Source organism: Podarcis liolepis (genome assembly GCF_965112155.1).
Source record: "Podarcis liolepis genome assembly, chromosome: 14".
NCBI classification, from domain to species: domain Eukaryota; kingdom Metazoa; phylum Chordata; class Lepidosauria; order Squamata; family Lacertidae; genus Podarcis; species Podarcis liolepis.
In genome coordinates, this window is record NC_139569.1 from 21,340,069 (window position 1) to 21,361,971 (window position 21,903).

Here is a 21,903-nt window from a genome sequence, read left to right on the forward strand (position 1 = left end):
TCCTAAAAACCTTGTAAGGCCCATCAGAGCTGACACCATCATCACTTCCCCCCTTTAAAAAAACACAACACCAAACTTTTTCTCTCCGAAGAGAAGCACCCATCGTCTTTCTGAGAGTCAGTGTTGTGTAGTGGTTAAGAGCAGTAGACTCATAATCTGGTGAACCGGGTTCGCGTCCCTGCTCCTCCATATGCAGCTGCTGGGTGACCTTGAGCTAGTCACACTTCTCTGAAGTCTCTCAGCCTCACTCACCTCACAGAGTGTTTGTTGTGGGGGGCGAAGGGAAAGGAGATTGTTAGCCACTTTGAGACTCCTTAGGGTAGTGATAAAGCAGGATATGAAATCCAACTTCTTCTTCTTCCCAAGATTACCTCTGACCCCCCCCCCCAGTGGAGCCCAGGGGCTTCATAGATCTAGGAAGATGATAACAGCTGCAGCTGCTTCACTCAGCAGTTTTCTCCTTAATCCCACTTCCCATCCCTGCCTGGCCTGGTAAGCTTGCAAGGCATTGGGGAAGTGACAGTGAAGATAGTTGGTGGCTCTCAGCAGACATGAGCCAGGTAAACTGACTGCAGCAACCACAACTATCTTGGGTAGTGGTGGTGGTAAGGCCAGGGTTTTACACCAGGACCCCACCCCACTTGGGGCAAAATATAAGAGGCCACCTTCCTTCCCATCCCAGCTGCAAATGTCAGTTGAGTTTTATTTCAGCCTTGGCAAGAGAGCTGCATACTTCACTGCATCTGAGAACAGCAGGCTAGCTTGGACAGTTTAGGACAGGACATGAGGCACACACAGCTCTGTTCTCTAACATTTCTCCATTGCTCTCTGCCCTCACAACAGCTGCTGTTGGATTGCATCACTGTGTGTGAAACTATGTGCTTCTAAGGAGGGTGTTAACACTCCCATAGCCTGGAGAAAGGGGCCACTGGGTTGCCATGGGGCTCAGAAGCTGGAGAAACTCTGTCACCAACCCACCAAATGAACTGGTATTGGTGGACCTCTTGTGGTCTACAGCAGTTGCCATGGGAGATGAATCCAGTACAGAACACGTTAAGCCAGAAGTAACGGAAAAAAGACTCACTGTTTTGGCATTTTGTAGGATGATGGGGATTTGTTACCTGCAGAAGAATGTGTGAGGCCCAACCAAGAGTCTCAATAAAGTTGGAGTGGCAGCCATCTTGCTGGTCTTGTGGTCAACTGGGGTCTAAGTTTGGGCTTATCTCCAGTGGATCATGGGGTATTGGACATGTCTCTTCCCCCATGTGGGGAGAGGCATGCTTTCCCCATGTGCAGATAATGTTTGCACATCTCCCCATAGTAGATAATATGTGAAAGCCTCCCTATGAAGGGTGGCTATGTGCTCTTAGACCATCCCTGTAGTGTTGACAAACACAGTTGTTTTCCGTCAGGCACCTGCAAAGTTGGCCTTGTGTATTGTTTGGGAGAAGAATAGCAACGAATGTTCAGTAAATTAACTGTGACATGAGCATATTGAATTAGCTTAGAATGATGGCAGGTGTTTTTCATAAAGCAGATGGCTTTCTTTTTGTTTGGTGGTACAGTTGGCAGAGGGGAATAGAATATTGCTGTTCATTGATGTGCTGCCCATCCTTTCCCCTTACATTAAGGCATCCCACCACTTTCGTTTTTAAAGGAGATCATAGATTATTGCTGCATTTTGTGAGCTATCAGAAACTTTTCTAACTCTGTAATGACCATGGCTTAGGGCAGTGATGGGGAACCTGGTGTTAGGCTACAGCTCCTATCATCCCTGACAGTTGGCGATGCTGGCTGGGGCTCATGCGTGATGGAGCCCCACAACACCTGCTGGGCCACAGATTCTCCATCCCTGGTTTACAGGGTCTAATTAACTCATAGAGCTCTGCTATCAGAAACTTTTCTAACTCTGTAATGACCATAGCTTAGGGCAGGGATGGGAAACCTGGTGTTTGACTACAGCTCCTATCATCCCTGACAGTTGGCAGTGCTGGCTGGGGCTCATGGGTGATGTAGCCCCCCCCCCCCACTGCCAGGCCACAGGTTCCCCATTCCTGGTTTACTGGGTCTAATTAACTCATAGAGCTCTGCATCCCCATAAGCCCTCATCCTCCAGTTTTGAACAAATTAATACCCCTTTGAGGAGGAGGTTTGAATTTTCTTGCTTCTTTTTTGAACTGACGGTGGTTTATTTTTGCCTCTGAACTCAAAGGTGTTGGTTTAACATAACCTTGGTTTAGTGAAACAAGCCTGGGTTGTAAACCATTTGTTTCTTTAAGTCAGAGTGAGGAACCTCCTCACAGTCCAATGGTCACATTTATTAGTGGGGCCCACAGCTTTCTGAGGCCCACAGCCAGTTTTGAGTGGGGGAAAGGGTGTGACTCTTGGTAAAGTAGACTGCAATCCAGCCACACACAAAAAGTGGGTGGCTTCTACATACATGAATGCAAGAGCCATTATCAAAGTCCAAGTACACATCTGTGCCAATTCTATTCCCACCAGGCACAAAATAAAAATAGGGCAGGCTATGGATCAGTGCCAGTGAAGGTTGTAGCCTTGGGAGGAGGCACGGCCTATGCAGACTCTCGAGGGCCAGATACTAAGGCATGGAGGGCCACGTTTTCCAACTCCACTTTAAATCGTAGTTTAGCTAAACCACAGTTTTATGTTGGGTTGGATGTAGTGAGTGAAAACTTAAAATAGAAGCAAAGGCTTCCCATATGTTCCTTGACCCTCTGCTGGAAGGCTCACAAGGCTGGGGTAGGGTCCTTCGTGTATCATTAAATAATGTTTAATGTTATATCTGAATGTGCTTTTCTTTTGAGGGTTGTTCATTCATTTGCATGGTTCAAACATGGTTAATGAGACAATAATGTGTGCTTAGTCCTCAGACTTCCCCATATTGACCAGGGAACTTATTTTTCAAGTTTGTTTTAATGTGAGTTCAATCTCTGCTCAGTCAGTGACCCTGATAAAGCAGGGCAATCAACAATATGTGAGGTCTTCTACTTTGGTTCAAGTGAGCAAAAGTCCCCTTCATACCTTCCCCAATCCACATGGGATAAGTTCAAAGCCCACAGCAGGTCAAACAATTATGGTAATGCTTGCGTGATCAGGTAGAGCAAGAAACACATTGACATTATTCTGATGTAACACTAAACTGTGGTTTGGCCTTTCTTGTTCTGTTGGGTTAAGCTTGGTTACTGCATCCTGCACATCTCATTACAGTCAAGTTCACTTGAGGTCATTTCAAATGAATATGTGAAAGTCTGATATTTTTGTATCTATAAAATATTTAATATGATAAGTTAATGTGGTTTGTGGGGGGAGAGAAAGTGGAGAAAAGGAGAACTCTGAACTTCAGATTAAACCATCATTTTATTTTTAGGTTTTCAGGCATTGTTGTTTCGGAGAGAGAGCTCCCCCACCCTTACTAGTTGTTTCTTAACTTTTTCAGGATACTAAAGTGGAGTGCAGCTCTTGTGTAGAAACGGAGGACAGAAAAGTAAGTCCTTCCTTTTGATATATTGTCCTTTCTCTGGTATATATTTTTGTCACAGCTTACTGGCTATAGATGGCAATTCTAATATGGACATAATTATGTGCATTGGATATAATTCAAAGGGACATTTCACACTACAATGTGATTATGGAGAGAAAGAGAGGGGCTTTTCATTGTGTTTTGAACCTTGCTTCTTTTGAAATGCTTATGACATAAAGTCACTGCATTGAAAGCAAACATAATGCTCACAATCTATCTACCATGGTTAGGAGATGAGTAGCAGTCTCTCAGATCTTCCCTTCTTCCCATTACCCTTTCCACATGTGGATTGCCCTGCTCTCTTCCATTTTCAGAGCTAACTATAGTGCAATGTTGCATACACATTGATGATAATGTTAACCATGATTGGTTTCAAACCTGCTTCTGGCTTTGCTTGTGAACTCCAGCAGGCCTTGAGTGGGGTTGGTGGGGTACAGTGCTGCTGTGGTGAAATCTGGAAAATGAAAGGGAGGTGGAGAGATAGTGTGAAGGGAAGCAGGTTGGGTGTGCCACAGGAGTGAAAAAGAGTGAGTGTGCCTCACCTGTGGGTCCCTCCTATCTGCTAACCCTGGTTAGAAACCATGGACCACTACATTTGAGCTGCCCCAGCTCCACATCTGAAGGTATCCTCAACCAATTGGCCTCTGATGGGTCTTACTTGGTGGGCACTAGTGGTAATTATGAAAACAGCAGCATTCCTCCAAATGGATAAGTGGAAGGTGACAGCATTAATATTTCCAGCGGTGCCCTTCAGTAACCTTGATGTAACAACACCACAAGGTATTCTGAAGAATTTAAATGGAGCTCTTCAGTTCTGATTCTGAATGCTGGCTACTGGAGTGGTGGTGGGAAGGGAAGCATAGACTGGTATAATTGTAGAGTTGACATCAGGGGTAGCCTTCCCCAACTCCCTGTTCCTGCACTGCTGTCCAAGGAAGTGGTGCAGTGAACACAAATCACGAACTGTACCAGTATGTTACAATAGGCATATGTTTTAATATCTATGAAAAAAACATTTCTAAAACATTATTTGATTTCCCTGACTGATCCTTGAGTATCAAATTTGTGCTTTGAAAGTAGCAAAACTGTTGTCACTAAAAGTAGCTTCCATGCATCACCACCTAAACTTTAATTTTTACACACACACACGTATGTATGTTGTTGTTCCAATATTTAAATTGCTTCAGGGTGTTTCTTGCTTTGCATAACTGTTGGGCTTATACTTAGTAGTACTCGAAGCTGCTGAACATCTAAAATATATTCAGTGGATTTGAATGAGATGCCACCTTGGCACGCTTCAAACTCATATTGCTCATCTGAAATGTTTGTAGCCGAAAGAATATGGTTTTGAATGGCACCGTAAGGAAAGGATATGAAGAAAGCACTTTCTGTTTTAATGATTTCCTAACTTTGTCAATCAAGTCCCCATAACAGCAATATATTTTGAGCAATTTAAAAGCCCCACATCCCTGCTTGCTGTTGAATGACGCTTTGAGGTGGGATGGGTGTATGGGAGTTAAAAGGGGAAAGTCTTTCTCATTTTCAGAACAGAAAGAATGTCACCCAGACGATGCCCTGTGGTTAAGGCCTCAATTTGAGTTGAACTGGCTGGTTTCCAGTGGGAGAGGGAGGCAGAGTGGACCAGTGGGAGTGGACCAGAGTGGGTACCCTATCCCTCTGGTTTTCTCCTTGATCATAAATGTGAGCCTCTACAGGCAGCTTTAGAGTAAATGAAGAGCTACACTCCCCCCCTTTTTTTAATCGTTTAGCAATTGCTCAGTTGTGGTAACTGAAGATAAAAATGCAGATAGAGTGCAAATGTCTGATTTTAACTAAAATTGGCCTTCTCACCAAGTTTCATCTGAGAGTCCAGGGCTAGATCTACACTGACTTGTTTAAGGTTGTTACAACAATATTAGATACATTGTTCTAAAATGTCACAGGACATATAAAATAAAGTGCTTCTTACCTCTGTTTTCTCTGTCAAAACACTGTTTCCCTAAGGCTGGTTCCTGTTTGCTCTGCAGCCCCCTCTGGTGTCACATTCTAATAACACACTATGAACGTTAAAAGCAGAACATTATGTGTCCACATGGTTATCAAAACCCATTCCTTAATGTTAAAAACCATGAGTGCAGATCCACCCAGGTTGCAAATACCAATAGAAACACTACAATTGGACCCAGAAAGTTGTGTGTGTTTGTGTGAGGGAAAAGTGGCCTTATTTTCAATGCTAATAACTTTGGTCTTCAGCCAGAGAGTTTTCCCCCCAGGGTTTGCAGCACTAAAAGAAGAAAAACCTGCTGTGGAGAATGTAGTCATATTTGAAAACAATTAGGCTTTTAAAAATACCACATCCAATTCTTTTGGGGTGATGCGGGGCAGGGGAGCAGATGAGGATATGATTATTCTGCACACTGCCTCTCTCACAAACCTTTTCTAAAATGTGTAGAAACTCTCTGCCCTTCCCAACAACAATTGATGGTATCTCAAACTCACTACCCCTTTTTCTCTCAAGTCAACGGAGTAAGGTAAGACAATTCAGTTTTTGGGGGGAGTTTTTTTTGCTGAAAATATGAAGAGAGTTGAGGAACATTAGTAAGCAGAAGGAGATTGCTTTCAAATGAAAACCACTAAAATGGTTTTCTGAGCTGGATTCAATAGGCACAATTTATTTCTTGTGGAACTGTCACCTGCCATTCTAAAGCCCAGCCATATGTGTGATAAACAAGCAATGGTGCTTGTGGACAAGGGGGTACTTTTGCAGCTAAAGTGACATAAGATTCTAGGGGTGACAAGTTAAATAAGCAGCCTTATATTACGGCACTGGCGCGCACACACAAACAGGCTCGGTTTACGTTTAGAGGGTTCACAGTGTGCCAAAGTATTCTACTGACTCTTTTCCAAAATTGTTTCTGAAATTGCTTTTGATACAGCTGTATGCTTGATTGAAATTTCGATTAGGTTTTGTTGTGCTTTATGGGAGCAAAGGTGCCCCAGAGTTCACACAGATTAAAGGCCTCAAGATCATGGGGCATAATCTAGTTGGGACTCAGCACTTCTTAAATCCGCTTAATTTCAGTGGGAGAGATGTAGACCTCTAGTCACCTCCCGGAGCTGCAATTCCTGGAGTTCCCTGGGAAGAGAGATTGATTGTTAAACCGCTCTGGGAATTGTAGCTCTGGTTGGGGGAAACAGAGGGGTCTCCTAACAAATCTTAGCAACCTTTAGCAAACTACAGTTCCTGGCTCCCCACCCCCCACCCCATTCATACAATCTCCCTGAGAATGACAACACATCCTTATAATATCATTCCCTTTCTCTGTGTAATTGCAGCCATATTTTCGACGTGAGTGCACATGTTAGCTGCTCAATGTGATTAGTAGATATTTTAAAAAGTGTTTAAAAGATGCCAGCCCCTAGATCACCTCATTGTAGAATCTAGGGCAAATTAGGACTGTGAAGGAGACCCACGTCCAATCTGCACATTTGTCCAGGATGTGGAGATCATGCTTTGAAAATCGAACCCTCCGAATTCCTCCCCCATCCCTCGTCTGAGGATTGCTTTGCTTCCCTGCCCTTTGATTAGGCCCACTTCTCCTTTGTCAAGTCAACCTCGCTGGCATCTGCATTGACATTCTCGGCAGCCTTCCCTGGAGGCAACCACGCGGCTGACCGCTAACGAGCAGCCGAGTGGCATTAGCTTTGTAGTTCAAGGTCATTCGCAGCACCGCACTCCATTTGCCTGTTTCTCCAGAACAGGGGGAGGGTTGGTTTGCCAAGGGAATCCTTTTGAGGTGCATCTTGACAGATAAAATCACCACTTTTTACATGCAAGAGCCACCTTGGGGCCTGCAAGATCAAAAGGCTTTATGCTTTGCGCTGGAGCTGATAATGTGATAGGTCAGCAAAGTTAGAGAATCGCCCCCCCTCCTTTTGTTCTGTAATGTTTTATAACTCTGCATGATCTTCTTGGGGATACAATGTGCGCCGTTAAACTTGTGGCTCCTTTGCCTACGGATAAGGATTTTTTTAATAACACCTTCTGTGAAAAGGTCTTGCAGCACTTTCCAGAGATTAATTAAAAAAGCACCTGCGAAAGAAGAGACAAATGCCATCTCTATAAAAGCCAAGATACCAATGGACAAACGAAAGCAGGCAGAGGACAGAATGGGGTGACCAAGGGCATGCAGCCTTGCAAATGACAGGTATCGAGTGACACATAGACACAGCACCTGGGTCCAGCTTCTATCCCCCCCCCCCAAATCTCAAACATAGGCTTTGAGGAAATGACTTCCACACCATTTTTCTAGGCCTTCTACTAACTCAGATGCTAGCGGATGGGGTTTCTGAGAATGAAATGCCTTCCTAGCAGCAGCAGATTACTTTGCAGATCCATTATCAGGTTTCATAATGGGTTGGGGAGTCTGAGGGCCTGAGGGCTGCAAACCTCTGAGAGGCACTTGTCGGTGGTGGGTGGAACCAAGGACTAAAGTGGGTGGAGCAACAAATGTGATTATTATTATTATTATTATTATTATTATTATTATTATTATTTGCCAATGTACAATAGACTAGCTTCTACACACACACTCAGAAATGCACACCTTTCTCTCCCATTCAGACAAGCACCATCAGTGTTCAAGGAGTTGAGGATATTATTTGGAAAGCTCTCTAATGAGTGATGGGTGGGAACCATTTGAATAATGAGGAAAATCCTGAAGAGAGTTGGGATGAAGATGTCTTCCTCGGTCAGGAGAAGCAGGTTGTGATGATGATGATGATGATGATGATGATGATGATGATGATGATGATGTTGATGTTGATGATTAGATTTATATACCACCCTTTGTCACAAGATCTCAGGGTGGTTCACAAGATCCAACGTAAAAGCACAAATAAATAGTTAAAACAAAATCAATAAAACAATAACCTCCCTCTCCCACAAACACATTTAAAAAGAATGTAGAATATTAATCAGACAAAGGCTGAACAAGAGTGTTTTTGCCTGGCACTTAAAGGTGTATAGTGAATGTGCGAGGCGAGCCTCCCTGGGGAGAGATTTCCACCAATGGAGAGCTACTCCAGTTCTTGTGTTGCCACCCTCCAGATCTCACATGGAGGAGGCACATGGAAGAAGGGCCTCAGCTGATAAATGCAGAGTCTGAGTTGGTTTATATTGGGAGAGGCCGTCCTAGAGATTTTGTGGTCTTGAGCCAGCACTTTGAATTGTACATGGAAGCTAATTGGCAACCAGGATTGCTGGGCCAGGATTGCTGTAATATGCTCAAACCATCTTGCCCCACTGAGTAACCTAGCCACTGCATCTGCACCAGCTTCAGAGGCAGCCCTATGTATAATGTGCTGTGGTAATCCAGCCTAGAGGTTACCAGAGCATAGAAAGCAGAAGTTAGTCTACCATTGAACCACAAATGTCAAATTCCACCCTTCTTTCTGCACTGAAATAAGTACAGGGATGTTATAGCCACAAGTTTCTCCTTCACTACCCACCCCTTTTCCTTGATTCCCAACCTCACTGCATCTTTCAGGCTTCTTTGGGAAATGTGTGATTTCCCATGGGTGTTCTTGGAAGTATGGCAGGGCTGGGAAGTTGTGGAGAACTGTGGCAAAACCGTGCACTGTTTTGAAATTGAAATTTGAAATTGAGAACAAAACAACAAAAAAATGAAACAATGTTAAATTCTTAATATATCAGTCAAAAAGACTAGGTGATCAGAACTAAAAAAATAAATAAATCATGGATATATTCTAACGAAGATAACTTAGGAAGCATTCCTACTTCTCTGCAAAAGCTTGTATATCTGATCTATTAATCTATAATAGATGTGAGTGACTAAGAATCAGGGGTTTTTTTACAGTGAAATGTGATGCTGTAACTATCTAAGAACTAAAAATGTTTTAAGCTTCCTGACAGGGTTTTATCTGCATATGTAATAAACTGCATGAATGCATTCAAGAGGGGGGTGGGACTTGACTTCCCCCTTTCTTTGTCTTCCTCTCTCTTTGGGGTGAGAGCATAGCTAGCCTGTTTTATTGTCTTCCAGATTGATGGGCGATAGGAAGTCTTCATGCTTTTATATATAAGGCATGTGCCGCACAGATATGATTTATGTTATCTCAGCAGTTTTTGCTCAGTTTCACTGGAATGTTCTTCTTGTTGATCAAGATCAGAAGACCCTGTGATTGTGCCATTTATCTCAGCTGCTTGAATTCTGAAATGTTGAGCCTTGATTCAATATTGTAAGAATAGATTGGAGTGGGGGAATCTGTGGTTTCATGACAGTGGTTTAGCAGGAGGCTGGCATAAGTGTATGTGGGGAGAGGGAGTGGGGGAGGGTCATAAATAGCACAGTCGTGGAACATCTGTTTTGCATGCAGAAGGTCTCAGGTTCAATCTCCAATGATATATCCAGGCAGGAGCGGGGAAAAGGCTCCTGCCTGAAACCCTGGACAATACTGAGCTAGATGGACTAAGGGTCTAACTCATTATAAAAAGCTTCCAGTTGTACATGCGTACCCCATGTCCTGTGGAAGGGCCACAGCTCAGTCATAGAGCAGCTGCCTTGCATGAAATAGATCCCAGGTTCATTCCTTGGCATCACCAGTTAGGGCTGGGGAAAGCCTCCTATCTTAAAGCCTGAAAAGCTTTAAGATAGTCAGGGTAGACAGTGCTGAACTAGGTGGATCAGTGGTCTGACACAGTACAAGGCAGCTTCCTAGGCTTCTCTATATAAGAGAGAGACTGTTTATCTATTGAGACTGTGTACATGTAATGTATATTCCAATAGTTTCCCAAGAATTCGGTGAATGCTGACATTTGAATCTTGATAGTTGGAGTGAGTTTTGTGAACACAAACTATTTTTGATGACTGACAGCTTAGTAGGCCAGAGGCTTTCAACCTTTTTTGAGTCCACGGCTCCCTTGACCAACCACATTATTTCTGTGGGTCCCCTGTGGGATACATACAGGGGAATCCTCACTTACGTAGGAGTTCTATTCCAGGCCACCACACACACTACTGGAATACGCAAAAGTGGGGATTCCCCAGTTCCGCCCCTGCCCTGTTTTGGTGCTGTTTTCAGCATGCATGTAAGCGGGAACATGCATGACAATCGCGTGCAAGTGGGGATTCCCTTGTACGTGGTGAAAAGCTTGTGTTGTTGTGTCATTTAGTGGTTTTGCCTATCATTTTTTTAGGATTAAAATTTAAGCAGTATAGCTTTGAAAAGACTTTTTTAAAAATTACAAGTCATTCATGGCCCTGCTCAGTGTTGTTTTTGTAAGGTGGCACCCAATAAAATAAAACTGAAACAGGAATCCTTAACAACCTCAGCTGGCAGTGACTTAGCAAGGGGATGAAAATGAAAGGCACTCTGCACACACTCCAAGACATCTTTTCTCTTCTGTTATGATGCCAAGAATGGGCAGCAGGAGGCAGGTATTAACTCCCATATAAACAAGCATTAGGTTGCAGCTTGAATGCTTGGTTGACTGGGCACTTGGAAACAAGGGTTAATCACTGTGCATTTCCATTGTCTATCTAAGTCTTCCTTCTTGTGTTGTGTTGCCATAGTAGGGAGTGGGGAAAAGGCAGGAATTAGTAATGTTACCTTCTAACAGACAATGTTTACAGGCAACATTTTGGAAGAACAGATGAACCTCCAGTTTCAAATCCAGCTGAGTGTAAGAAGATCCTGTCTTCTGAGTCTAGCCAAAGGCCCACCTATTCCAGTATCCTCTTCTTACAATGAGCAACCAGATTGCTATGGGAGATTCCACAAGCAGGACCTGAGCAGGACCACATTCTCCCCACTAGTATTCAGAGGGATACTGTCTCCAACAGCATAGGCAGAACATAGCTAGATATCATAGAGAAGTCAGTGTCACTACCACTATCCATGACATGTTTCAGTCTAATTGGAGAATTTGGCCTATCTAGCACATGGTTGTGTATACCAGCCCTTCCTACCAGCTGTTTTTGACTACAATTCTCATCAGCCCCGGTATCATAGAGTGAGTGGTGCTGCCTGGGTCCCATGGGAATTGTAGTCTGAAAGTTTTGGAAAGGTTGGTCAACATTAGCTTCTAGCAGTTTTCCAGGGGATTTCAGACAGTTGCCAGGATAGATAAAGTAACTGCAACAAATGCTCTTGAAATGCATTACACTCCGGGATGAAGAAAAGAAGACGGTGTTGTAGTTAAAGGTCACAACTTTCTTAATTGGCATCTGAAACATTTGTTGAGAGAACTTCTGGGAGCACATACTGGACATGTTAACAAAGCCTGGGCTGATGTGGAAGAGAGCACCAACATTGCTTAGCTTAGTTTTCAGTGAATTAAGCCTTTCAGAGCATTCCATGCTCAAAGCTCTATGACTTCCAGCTTGGAAACAGCATAAGAGCAGATGATGAAAAGGACAGCTGAAATATTTCATCACATTAAAAACAAACAAACTGTGTTTCGTTAATCACAGCAACATAGATATTGTTTTAGTGATTATCCAAATCCTTAAAAAAAAGGATCTAGAGCAAGCTTGCATTAAGTGCTGTTTGATGCCTTTATAAGTGTGTGTGTGTGTGTTTGTAAAATGTGTGTGTATTTTCACACATCATTTCGCAAAATGCTAGTAAATGTAGTTCACAGTTTATTATATATGAATGAAGTAGAAAATGTACCTACATCAAAAGATGAAGTGTGTGTTGGGGGGGAGTAACCTAAATTATGGGCACTTTATCAAAAACATCAGGGTACTGAAATTAAATAAAAATTAAGTAGCATGCCTGCAAGCAGAGTAATGACCCATCTGTTCATTACAGCCTTAGTTTCCATCAAAGACACAATCTCATTAAAAGCATATCTTTGATTATAGAATGAGTTCCAACGGCATAAAAGTTGTATTACTTTATTCTAAGTTATTTGAATTGTGGTGGGCTTTTACATTCTTTTTGCAAGGGTGTTGGGGTCAGTTAGCTTATCTTCAAGAGCAATGATAAGTTGTGTAAATTTTGGATGCAAGGGTGGTTAAGGAGGAAATTTGTCAAGGTTTGTATTTTTTAAAAAAGTGGAAGGAAGTTCCTATGTTGACAGGTGCTTCTATACTAAATAGAAGAGATTATTTTGCCACACTACACAGTGATTCTCGGCCTCAGTAATTTGGGAAAATAATTAACTTTAGAAACTTTTTTTTAAAAAATAACAACAGAAAAGAGTCCCCCTCTCCCTCCCTCCACTTTCAAAAGCCTTTTCTCTTCAGGTTTACTTTCTTTCTCTCGTCTAATGAATATGGCTAGAAACCAATACCATCTCATGTGTTCTTTGCATCAGAGGAAACCTTTTTACATTTAATAATCTCCAAGGTGCCCTTTGAACAAGCAACTTTTTTTTTTATAAAAAAGCTGAAATTACTCTTTGGTAAGCCAAACGTTTTCAGGGTAATCTTAGATCTTCATGAGCCAAAGACAGCAGTCCAGAAGGTGTGAGATAGAAAAGTAAACACTTTTAAGAGCTTGTTCCTGTAGTAGTAGTAGTAGTAGTAGTAGTAGTAGTAGTAGTAGTAATAAAACAAAAACAAAAACTAAGGGGGGAGTAGTCTTGGATTTATTTATTTATTTTTATTTCATAAAATGTATTTTTTTTAAAAAAAAACCACACACCTCAAAGTAGTTGATGAAAAGATGAAACAAGAGAATCCAGAACGAAATTACCACCCTACATTAAAACGTTCAGAAGTTAAAATACTAAAACAGATAAAAATAACCTCAACTTTCTAAGCATCTGGATAGGCTTGTCTAAACAAGGATGTTTTTTGGCGGGCACCAGGAAGAGTACAGTGAAGGCACCTGCTTGTTCGCAATAGGCAGGGAGTTCCAAAGTGTAATCGCCGCCACACAACCCCCCCCCCCCCCCGAGTTCTTACAAATGCAGAATGGGTTTTGTTATTACTACCTGTAGTAGTGCTCATTCTGCCCATCAAAGTGGTTGAGGGGACGCAGGTGGGGTAAGGCGATCTTGTAGGTAAATTGGGGGTTGCAAGTTGTTAAGGGCTTTATATACCCATAAGTAAAGGTAAAGGGACCCCTGACCATTAGGTCCAGCCACGGACGATTCTGGGGTTGCGGCGCTCATCTCGCTTTATTGGCCAAGGGAGCTGGCCTACAGCTTCTGGGTCATGTGGCCAGCATGACTAAGCCGCTTCTGGCGAACCAGAGCAGCACACGGAAATGCCGTTTACCTTCCCGCCGGAGTGGTACCTATTTATCTACTTGCACTTTTGATGTGCTTTCAGACTGCTAGGTTGGCAGGAGCTGGGACTGAGCAACGGGAGCTCACCCCGTTGTGGGGATTCGAACCGCTGACCTTCTGATCGGCAAGCCCTAGGCTCTGTGGTTTAACCCACAGCGCCACCTGCGTCCCTTATATACCCATAGTAACACCTTGAACCTGGCCTGGCAGCAAATAGGCAACCAGTGAATATCTCTGGGGCCACAGCCTATAGCCAGGGATGATGGAGACTCAAGTCCAGCAATGTACAGAGGGCTTTCTCACCTCAGAGAAGAGGTGAAGGTTTGTAGCTCAGTGGTGGGGTATCTGCTCTGCATGCAGCAGGTCTTGGGTTCAATGTCTGGCTTCTCCAGTTATCTTACTTCAGAGAGAGATACTACTGTGAAGTAAAAAGTGTATATTCCCCAATTTCATTTTTAAACTTTAAATGAACAACACCCCTTTGAGGCTGCAATCCTATACACACTGGCGTGAAGTTAACCCCTACTGCAGTCAGTTGGAATTACTTCATGATAAACATGCATGAGATTGGATCCCTCTTTGTTGTCCTTCAATCTGCAGGTGGGTTTTTTGTGTGTTTTTTTGTTTTGGGGAATGGACTGCTTTTAAGGAAAGGGATTTTAGTGGTGCTGTGCTGTAATAACTATCTGTGTTTTAATTTGTTTTTGCATTGTTTTAATTCCGTTACAGTTTAGTGACTTGTTATCTTTTAAATGTTTTTAGCTGTTTTTGTAAAATCTGTGTTTGTTTTAATTTTTGTGAGCTTCTGTGAGTTCCATTTTGGGAGGAAAGGTGGAATAGTAATAGTAGTAATAATTCATGCCAATATTAGAGACAACGCTTTTTACAAAGACCCCCCCCCTTTATTGTCCCTTGATTCCCCCTCCCTTTCCCCCCTGGTTGACAGAGCCAGTATCTGAATACGACCTGTTAAAGGCTGATTTATTGATTATGCCACTTGGTCATTCATCCCCCTTCAGAGGGATTGCTAGAGAATGGATGGAGTTAGCTTTGTGTGAAATTTAAATTGTGTGTGTTGATCATGCATTTATCTTATTTAAATTTGCACTGCAAGGCTGTGCTTGTATTTCAAATTTAAATGGTGTTTGTTTTGTTTTGTTTTTAGAATCTAGATATGGAAAGTTGTACATTTTAAAATTATTTTAGACTTGTCTTTTTTTTATTTAGAAAACTCTTTCAACTTGTGATTATTTTAATGATTCCATAATCCATATTAATTATATAATGGTTGACAGTATAATTTTTTATTTGGAAGTAAGCCTTGTTGAGGTCAGCTGGGTTTACTTCCAGGTAAGTGTGGATAGGATTGCAGCCTAACTCTATCTGGCTTTGCAAAGGCTATAATTGAGCAATTAATGTCATTCCTTGTGCTTTTTATTGTGCTTAAATATCCAGAAGATGGCAGTAGAGGACAAAGAATCTGCACTCAGCTGCTTGACTAAATAATTAATTAACAGAAGTAATAAGGAAACTTTAAATGTGAAATCCTGTCCAGAAGTTGTAGGATAAGTTTAAAACATTAGTGCAAGCATCTACATCTTGCCCATTCGCTTATGGACAATACCTGGTAGTGGTGATGATGATGATGGTGATGATTTTAAAAGCCAAAAATCTCACAAAATAGTATTTTGTAATATTTAGGGACTTTATTCTCCCTTGTACCCTGGGGTTTTACTGTATACTTGTGTTAACACCCAAATCAAAAAATGCCTATTTGCATATGGTGGCATCTTTCATTTTATTGGACATAGCAGATTCTGTCCCTCTGCTTCTTGACACGTGGGTGGGTGGGTATGTTTGTACATACAAAACACACACACACACACACACAGAGTTGTTCCCAGTGGCGGAGCTGGCGTGCGTCCTGGAGGCATGGTGCGCGTCCTGGGGGTGTGGCGCACAGTCTGCAGGGGCGGGGTGCCCTGCGCGGGCGGGGGGCAGCCAGGGATCATGCTGCCGGGGCGGTGCGCTCCCCCCCCCTCCACACTCCTCTTACTCTGCCAGTGGTTGTTCCCACTAATTTCTGCCCAATGTTGCAATTCTGTACACATAGCCATAAACCTCATTGGGCTCTACTGGGTCTCAGTTCAGAGTAACCATACTTAGGATGAGCTTCTGTGTCTAATAATGATAATAACTTAATTAGTCAAACAGATGAATGAATAAATGTGTGACTCTTTTCACTTTTGACCTTCTTCCAGCATGCCATTTCACAAATGAAAGTTATTTTGCTTGTCACTTTTATTTCTTTATTTTTCTTGTTCTTTCTTTTCCTTTTTAACAGACAGAGCAAGATGCACTCTTAGGACCCACTTTATATCTCCCCTGAAATATTAATGATTGTGTAAAAACCATGATATTACATAACCAGACATTTCTGAAGTGCTTAAAAGGCAAAGAAAAATTTGCTCACCGACATGACTACTCTCAAGCATGTATAATATACTGCCATAACATTACACATACAACTGTGAAAAATTAATTCAGGTTGCTATTTCCTAGTGCTTAGCAATGTTGTCTGTCTGTCTTGCTATGCACCTCCCCTCCTTTCTCTTCTAGGGGAGGCTTCCCAGAAACCTGGATTTAACGTATCATTTCCTGTGCTAGCTTTTTGAGCCAATATGACTCCCACATTTTTTAAAAAAACATGTATTTAGTTTTATTGGGGTACAGATGAAACAATTTGCAGTTGCTTCACTCAGTCCTTCCAGCCAAACCTATTTTATTATGTTGAAGCGAAAGATGAGCCCTTTTGGAGCATCAAAAGCCCTCAAATGATCACAATTGCATGGGGTGGGGAGCAATGGCAGACCTACATTTGGGGGGGCCTTGAAGCTTGAAATATTATGGGGGCCCCTTCACAGCCAAAAGCAAGGTCTGGGCAAACACTGTTATCTTCTTCAGTGGGGCTGTTCCATGACAGATCACCACACCTTTAAATCTTTGCTACTGACTCTCAAACTTTGGGATTGTGGAAATATACACAACAACAAAACAATCAGTTTGAGTCATATGTCTCCAGTTGTGTCTATTAGACCCCCTCTTTTTAAGCAATGCAGACCAAAGTCACTTCTGGGGGCCCTCCAGGATTTAGGGACCCAGAAGCTTAAGCTTCATTAGTTTCATAGTATATCCATCCCTGGTGGGGATGGAGACTGAACCCAACATGCTGACCCCATCCTCTCAATCATGTCCCTGCACTCTGACCCAGTGCCAACCAGGTGTTGAGGCTGAAGGTCTAAGGTGCGGTTTCAGATGCTTGAGGACGGTGGTGACTTGGAGATTCAGAATGTGGAGAAAACGGTTGGCAGGAAAAGTTTAAGCAACTGCTTCTTACTCTGAATTTCCCCGATGAAGAAAATAGGAATGTGTGTATAGAAGGGGGCGGGGAGTGAGGACTCCTTGGAACATAAGAAGAAACTGCTAGATCAGGACAAAGACCTATCTAGTCCAGCGTCCTGTTCTCACACTGGCCAAACAGATGCCCATGGGAAGCCCACAAGCAGAAGAACACTCTACCCTCCCAAGGTTTCCAGTAGGTAGTATTCAGAAGTATTGCTGCCTCTTGACTGCGGAGGCGGAGCAACAGCCATCATGGCTAGTAGCCATCAAGAGCCCTCTCCTGCATTAATTTGTCTAATCCTATTCTAAAAACATCTAGGTTTTCTTCCTCACATCCCTCCTTCTACAGTGAGGGCTTGCTCCAGGTTCACTGATTTTGCAAGGTAACAATGAGAGTCAGAGAGTCCCCTCTGTGGTGGCTCCCATCTTGTAGAATCCTTTCCCTAGACCAGATCCACCAGGCCACACAACATTTTGTTCCTTTTAGCATATGTTTAAAACATGGATGTCCAAGAAGACATTTGGCTGAATGTTTTCCTGACAGGAAGTTTTAATAGAGTTTCCTTTATGGCCCCCTTTTGTTGACTTTATGGTTGGTTTACGATACGCTGCTCACGATTTGATGGTTTTTATATGATTCAGTTGTGTCTTGTGTGCTACCCTGAGTTCACTTGGTGAAAAAAGATGGGGTATAAGTTTTAATACCTATGGTGCTATGGGTAGTAGTAACCATAGTTATCATTGGTAGCTGTATTAAATAGTAAAGGATCCTTGCAGGATCCGTAAACCACTCTAAAATGTTATAACACAATCACATGGTGGCAATCAGATATGAGCAGTCGATAGGCCTGTGGGTGGGTAGTTAAATATTTATTAAGAAAACGTTTTCCTGACTACCATGTACTTTCAGAGATCTGCTATGTTTTGATTTGTGTGAATGTGCAGATTTCTATTATTATCCTGAAATGATCGTTTAACAACTAGTTAACCTCAAGTTCGGCTTGAGCAATAGTAAACCAATAATCCTCTCCGATGGGCTTCCTTGAAAACTGGGAGGAGTAAGGAAATCAATTTATCTTCTTATCATCATGACCAATTTATTTGGGAGAACGAGAATACCTTCAGCTGACACAGATTAATTACACAGATTGTATTGGTTGTCTTCATTAGGACCCCATAAGAGTCAGGAGGAAACGTAACAAGTCGGTTTACTCTCCCCTTCAAGTCACGTGTAGGGTTGTTATTGATTCACATGTTCATATTTCAAATGTCAGGGCTTAACCTAAACTTCTCCACAATGCAGGAAACAAAACTGCTAGGCTTGCTATATTGAAAGGTCTGGTCAACACAAGTTGCCTTCCGTTCCAAAATATTGTTATATCGTGGATTAATTTCCCCCCACTGTATCTTCTAGTTTTGGATTAAGCAGGAGGGAAAGTAAAATAGGTTTGACAAAAATCACAAATGCAGAATTTCCTGTCCAATATATGTTTTGGTGTGTGTTTTTCTGTCATACCTCTGGGTGTGGTCTTAGCCTTCTTTATCTTGAAGATAGTAGAGATAGAGGTAGGGTACTGGACAGTGTGAATTTCTGAATAAAAAGCTCTTCCTGTGGTTTGATGAATGCATACCACTTACTGGCTACAGGCATTTATTTTGAGTTGTGTGAAAAACTCAGAAATGAAGGTTTTCACTAGGTTTTATTCATCTCAGATCCAGCTAAAATCAGATCGCCAGCATAGATAATCCATGCTGACCCAAAGCAGATATATAATTAGGCAATTGCCTTCACCACCTCACATTGATGATGATAACAATGATAACAATGATAATGATAAGGATAATGATTGATAAATAAATAAATAAATAAATAAATAAATAAAAATAAATAAATTATGACTTGTATCCTGCCCATCTGACTAGGCTGCCATAGCCGCTCTGAATGGCTTCCAACAGTATATTTAAAAAAAAACACAACAAAACATCAGACATTAAAAACTTCCTGATATATGGCTGCCTTCAGACACTATGGAAAGTTGTATAATTGTTTATTTATTTGACATCTGACAGCAATGTGGGTACCACTACTGAGAAGGCCCTCTGCCTGGTTGCCTGTAAATTCACTTCTTGCAGTGAGGGCCTTCAGAAATTGACCTCAGTGTCTGGGCTGAACGATGGGGGTGGAGATGCTCCTTCAGGAATACAGGGCTGAAGCCATTTAGGGCTTTAAAAGTAAACACAAACACTTTGAATTGTGCTCAGAAATGGACTGAGAGCCAATGTAAATCTTTTAGGCGTTATATGGTCCTAGCTGCTACCCCCAGTCACCTGCCTCGGAGCTGCATTCTGGATTATTTGTGGTTTCTGAGTCACCTTCAAACGTAGCCCCATTGTAGTAGTCCAAACAGGAGATAACCAGAGCATGTACCACTCTGGTGAGACCATGTGCAGGCAGGTAGGTCTCAGCCGGCGTACCCAATGGAGTTGGTAATTTTGGACCCTCAGCTGTCCATGGTGGCACAGGTCCATTCTGTGTCCAGAGTGGCTGTTTTTGAATGTTCTGCATCATTACAGAGACTGACAGTTTTAGATTTGAACAAGTGTGAATCCACTTTTCCCTTTGACCTTCTTGCCTAAAGAGGAGAACCACAGCCTTTTGCATGTAAAATAGATGCCCTTCTGCCACTGAGCCAAGGCCCTTCCCCAGGAAAAGGCAGCCAAATCAGCCTTTAAAATGATTATGGTAAATGAAAGGCTGCCTACTCCCTGTTTTCTGTCAATCCCACCCCATCTTGGGGTAATGGGGTGTGTGTGTGCTTACAAATATCAAAAACATCATAAATAATAATCCTAGGGACTGATTAATGAAAGTTTCCTTCTTGGTGGAAATGTTAGGATCAGTGGTGGATGTATTAATCTGCAATATCTCCAGCATTGTGCAGAGAATTTCATCTCCAGTTCCTAATTTACTTAAGGTCTCCTATGCACTTACATAAAATTTCTTTCCCCAGCTGCTGCTGTTGCCACCTCCTCCACAGCCAAGGCCTCTGGGCATACTTTGTAAAAGCCTGTGCCACCTTCACCACATCTACAATCACCTGACTGTTACATACCATCCAACATTTCTCTGATGAAAATAGGGACGTCCCATCCCATAATGATAATTTTACTATTTATAACCCTACACATCTTACTGGGTTACCCCCAACCACTCTAGGCAGCTTCCAACGTATTAAAAAAACCCATAATAAAACATTGAACGTGTGTGTGTGTATGTATATGTGTATCTGTGTGTGTATACACACACACAACTTTCCTATACAAGATTGCCTTCAGACAGTTTGGGGGTTGGATAACTCCATACCCTCCATTTCTCCAGTGAAAATAGGGACATCCTAAGGGAAAGTAGGACATTCCGGGATCCAGTCAGAAACTGGGACGGCTTCTGTAAATCAGGGACAGCCCTGGAAAATAGAGACACTTGGAGGGTTTGCTATTAGCCAAGGGAATGTGGTCTCCTCAAGCAAAGAATTGGAGTAGATTACTGGAGTAAACTTGGCATTTGAGGGAGGAGGGGCATCATTTGGATTTTCTACCCCAGGCACAAATATGTCTTAGGCCACGTCTTCCTTCCTTCCTTCCTTCCTTCCTTCTTTGTTGTTGCCGCTGCTGTTGCTGCTTAGTTTTGGACAGGGATGGTTTAATCATTAGCGTAAGTACTCCACAGGGCGTGGCCCGAGCCAAACTAATTCTCCCCTCTCCCCATACAGTTGAATTATTTAGGAGCTTGAAAAAGCATGAAGAGTGTCCCTCATCACAAGATAGAGTGCTCTGCACTGCAAAAATAATATGAAGTTAAAATTAAACATAAGGGAAAGGATAGCATGGACAGGGCAGACATGAAAGTATCTGTGTGAACTTATTTGGCTTTGCTCACCTTTGTCTTTGAATGCCAGCAGATGACAAGATGTAACTTTTTATTTTTATTCAGTAGTAGAAGTGGGGGTTACATTTTAGCTTGGTATTAGAACACATGCTGTGCAAGCAAAAGAGCCCAAGCTTATTCTCTGACAAACTGTGTAACTTGTCATAAGGCAGAATATTATGCTTTTCTTATGTATTGGGAGTTAGAGAGGACACAACAAGGAAAACTGTAGATACAAAGCCAACTTGCTCAACACAGACACACACACACACACACACACACACACACACACACACACACGCACATGCAGAGCCTGCCATTCTAAATATCAGCAGCAATGGCAAGTTTAGCCCTATCAATCAGGGATCTAGGAGTCTTGGTTGACCACAAACTTGACATGAGCCAACAGTGTGACGCGGCAGCTAAAAAAGCCAATGCAATCCTGGGCTGCATCAATAGGAGTATAGCATCTAGATCAAGGGAAGTAATAGTGCCACTGTATTCTGCTCTGGTCAGACCTCACCTGGAGTACTGTGTCCAGTTCTGGGCACCACAATTCAAGAAGGACACTGACAAACTGGAACGTGTCCAGAGGAGGGCAACCAAAATGGTCAAAAGCCTGGAAACGATGCCTTATGAGGAACGGCTAAGGGAGCTGGGCATGTTTAGCCTGGAGAAGAGGAGGTTAAGGGGTGATATGATAGCCATGTTCAAATATATAAAAGGATGTCACATAGAGGAGGGAGAAAGGTTGTTTTCTGCTGCTCCAGA

The 21,903-nt window shown here is 42.5% G+C and overlaps 1 protein-coding gene across 32 annotated transcripts in view; it reads left to right on the plus strand.

Moving 5' to 3' along the window:
- Positions 1 to 21,903, plus strand: part of RBFOX1 (RNA binding fox-1 homolog 1) — a 1,450,244-nt gene that overhangs the window by 753,193 nt on the left and 675,148 nt on the right. For 23 of the 32 annotated variants that reach the window (XM_083473685.1, XM_083473688.1, XM_083473683.1 and 20 more), the window contains one exon: positions 3,458 to 3,505. The exons of the other annotated variants lie outside the window; for them this stretch is intronic. In XM_083473685.1, coding sequence (XP_083329811.1) covers positions 3,458 to 3,505 — 48 coding nt within the window. The remainder of the gene's footprint in view (positions 1 to 3,457; positions 3,506 to 21,903) is intronic. 32 annotated transcript variants of the gene reach the window in all.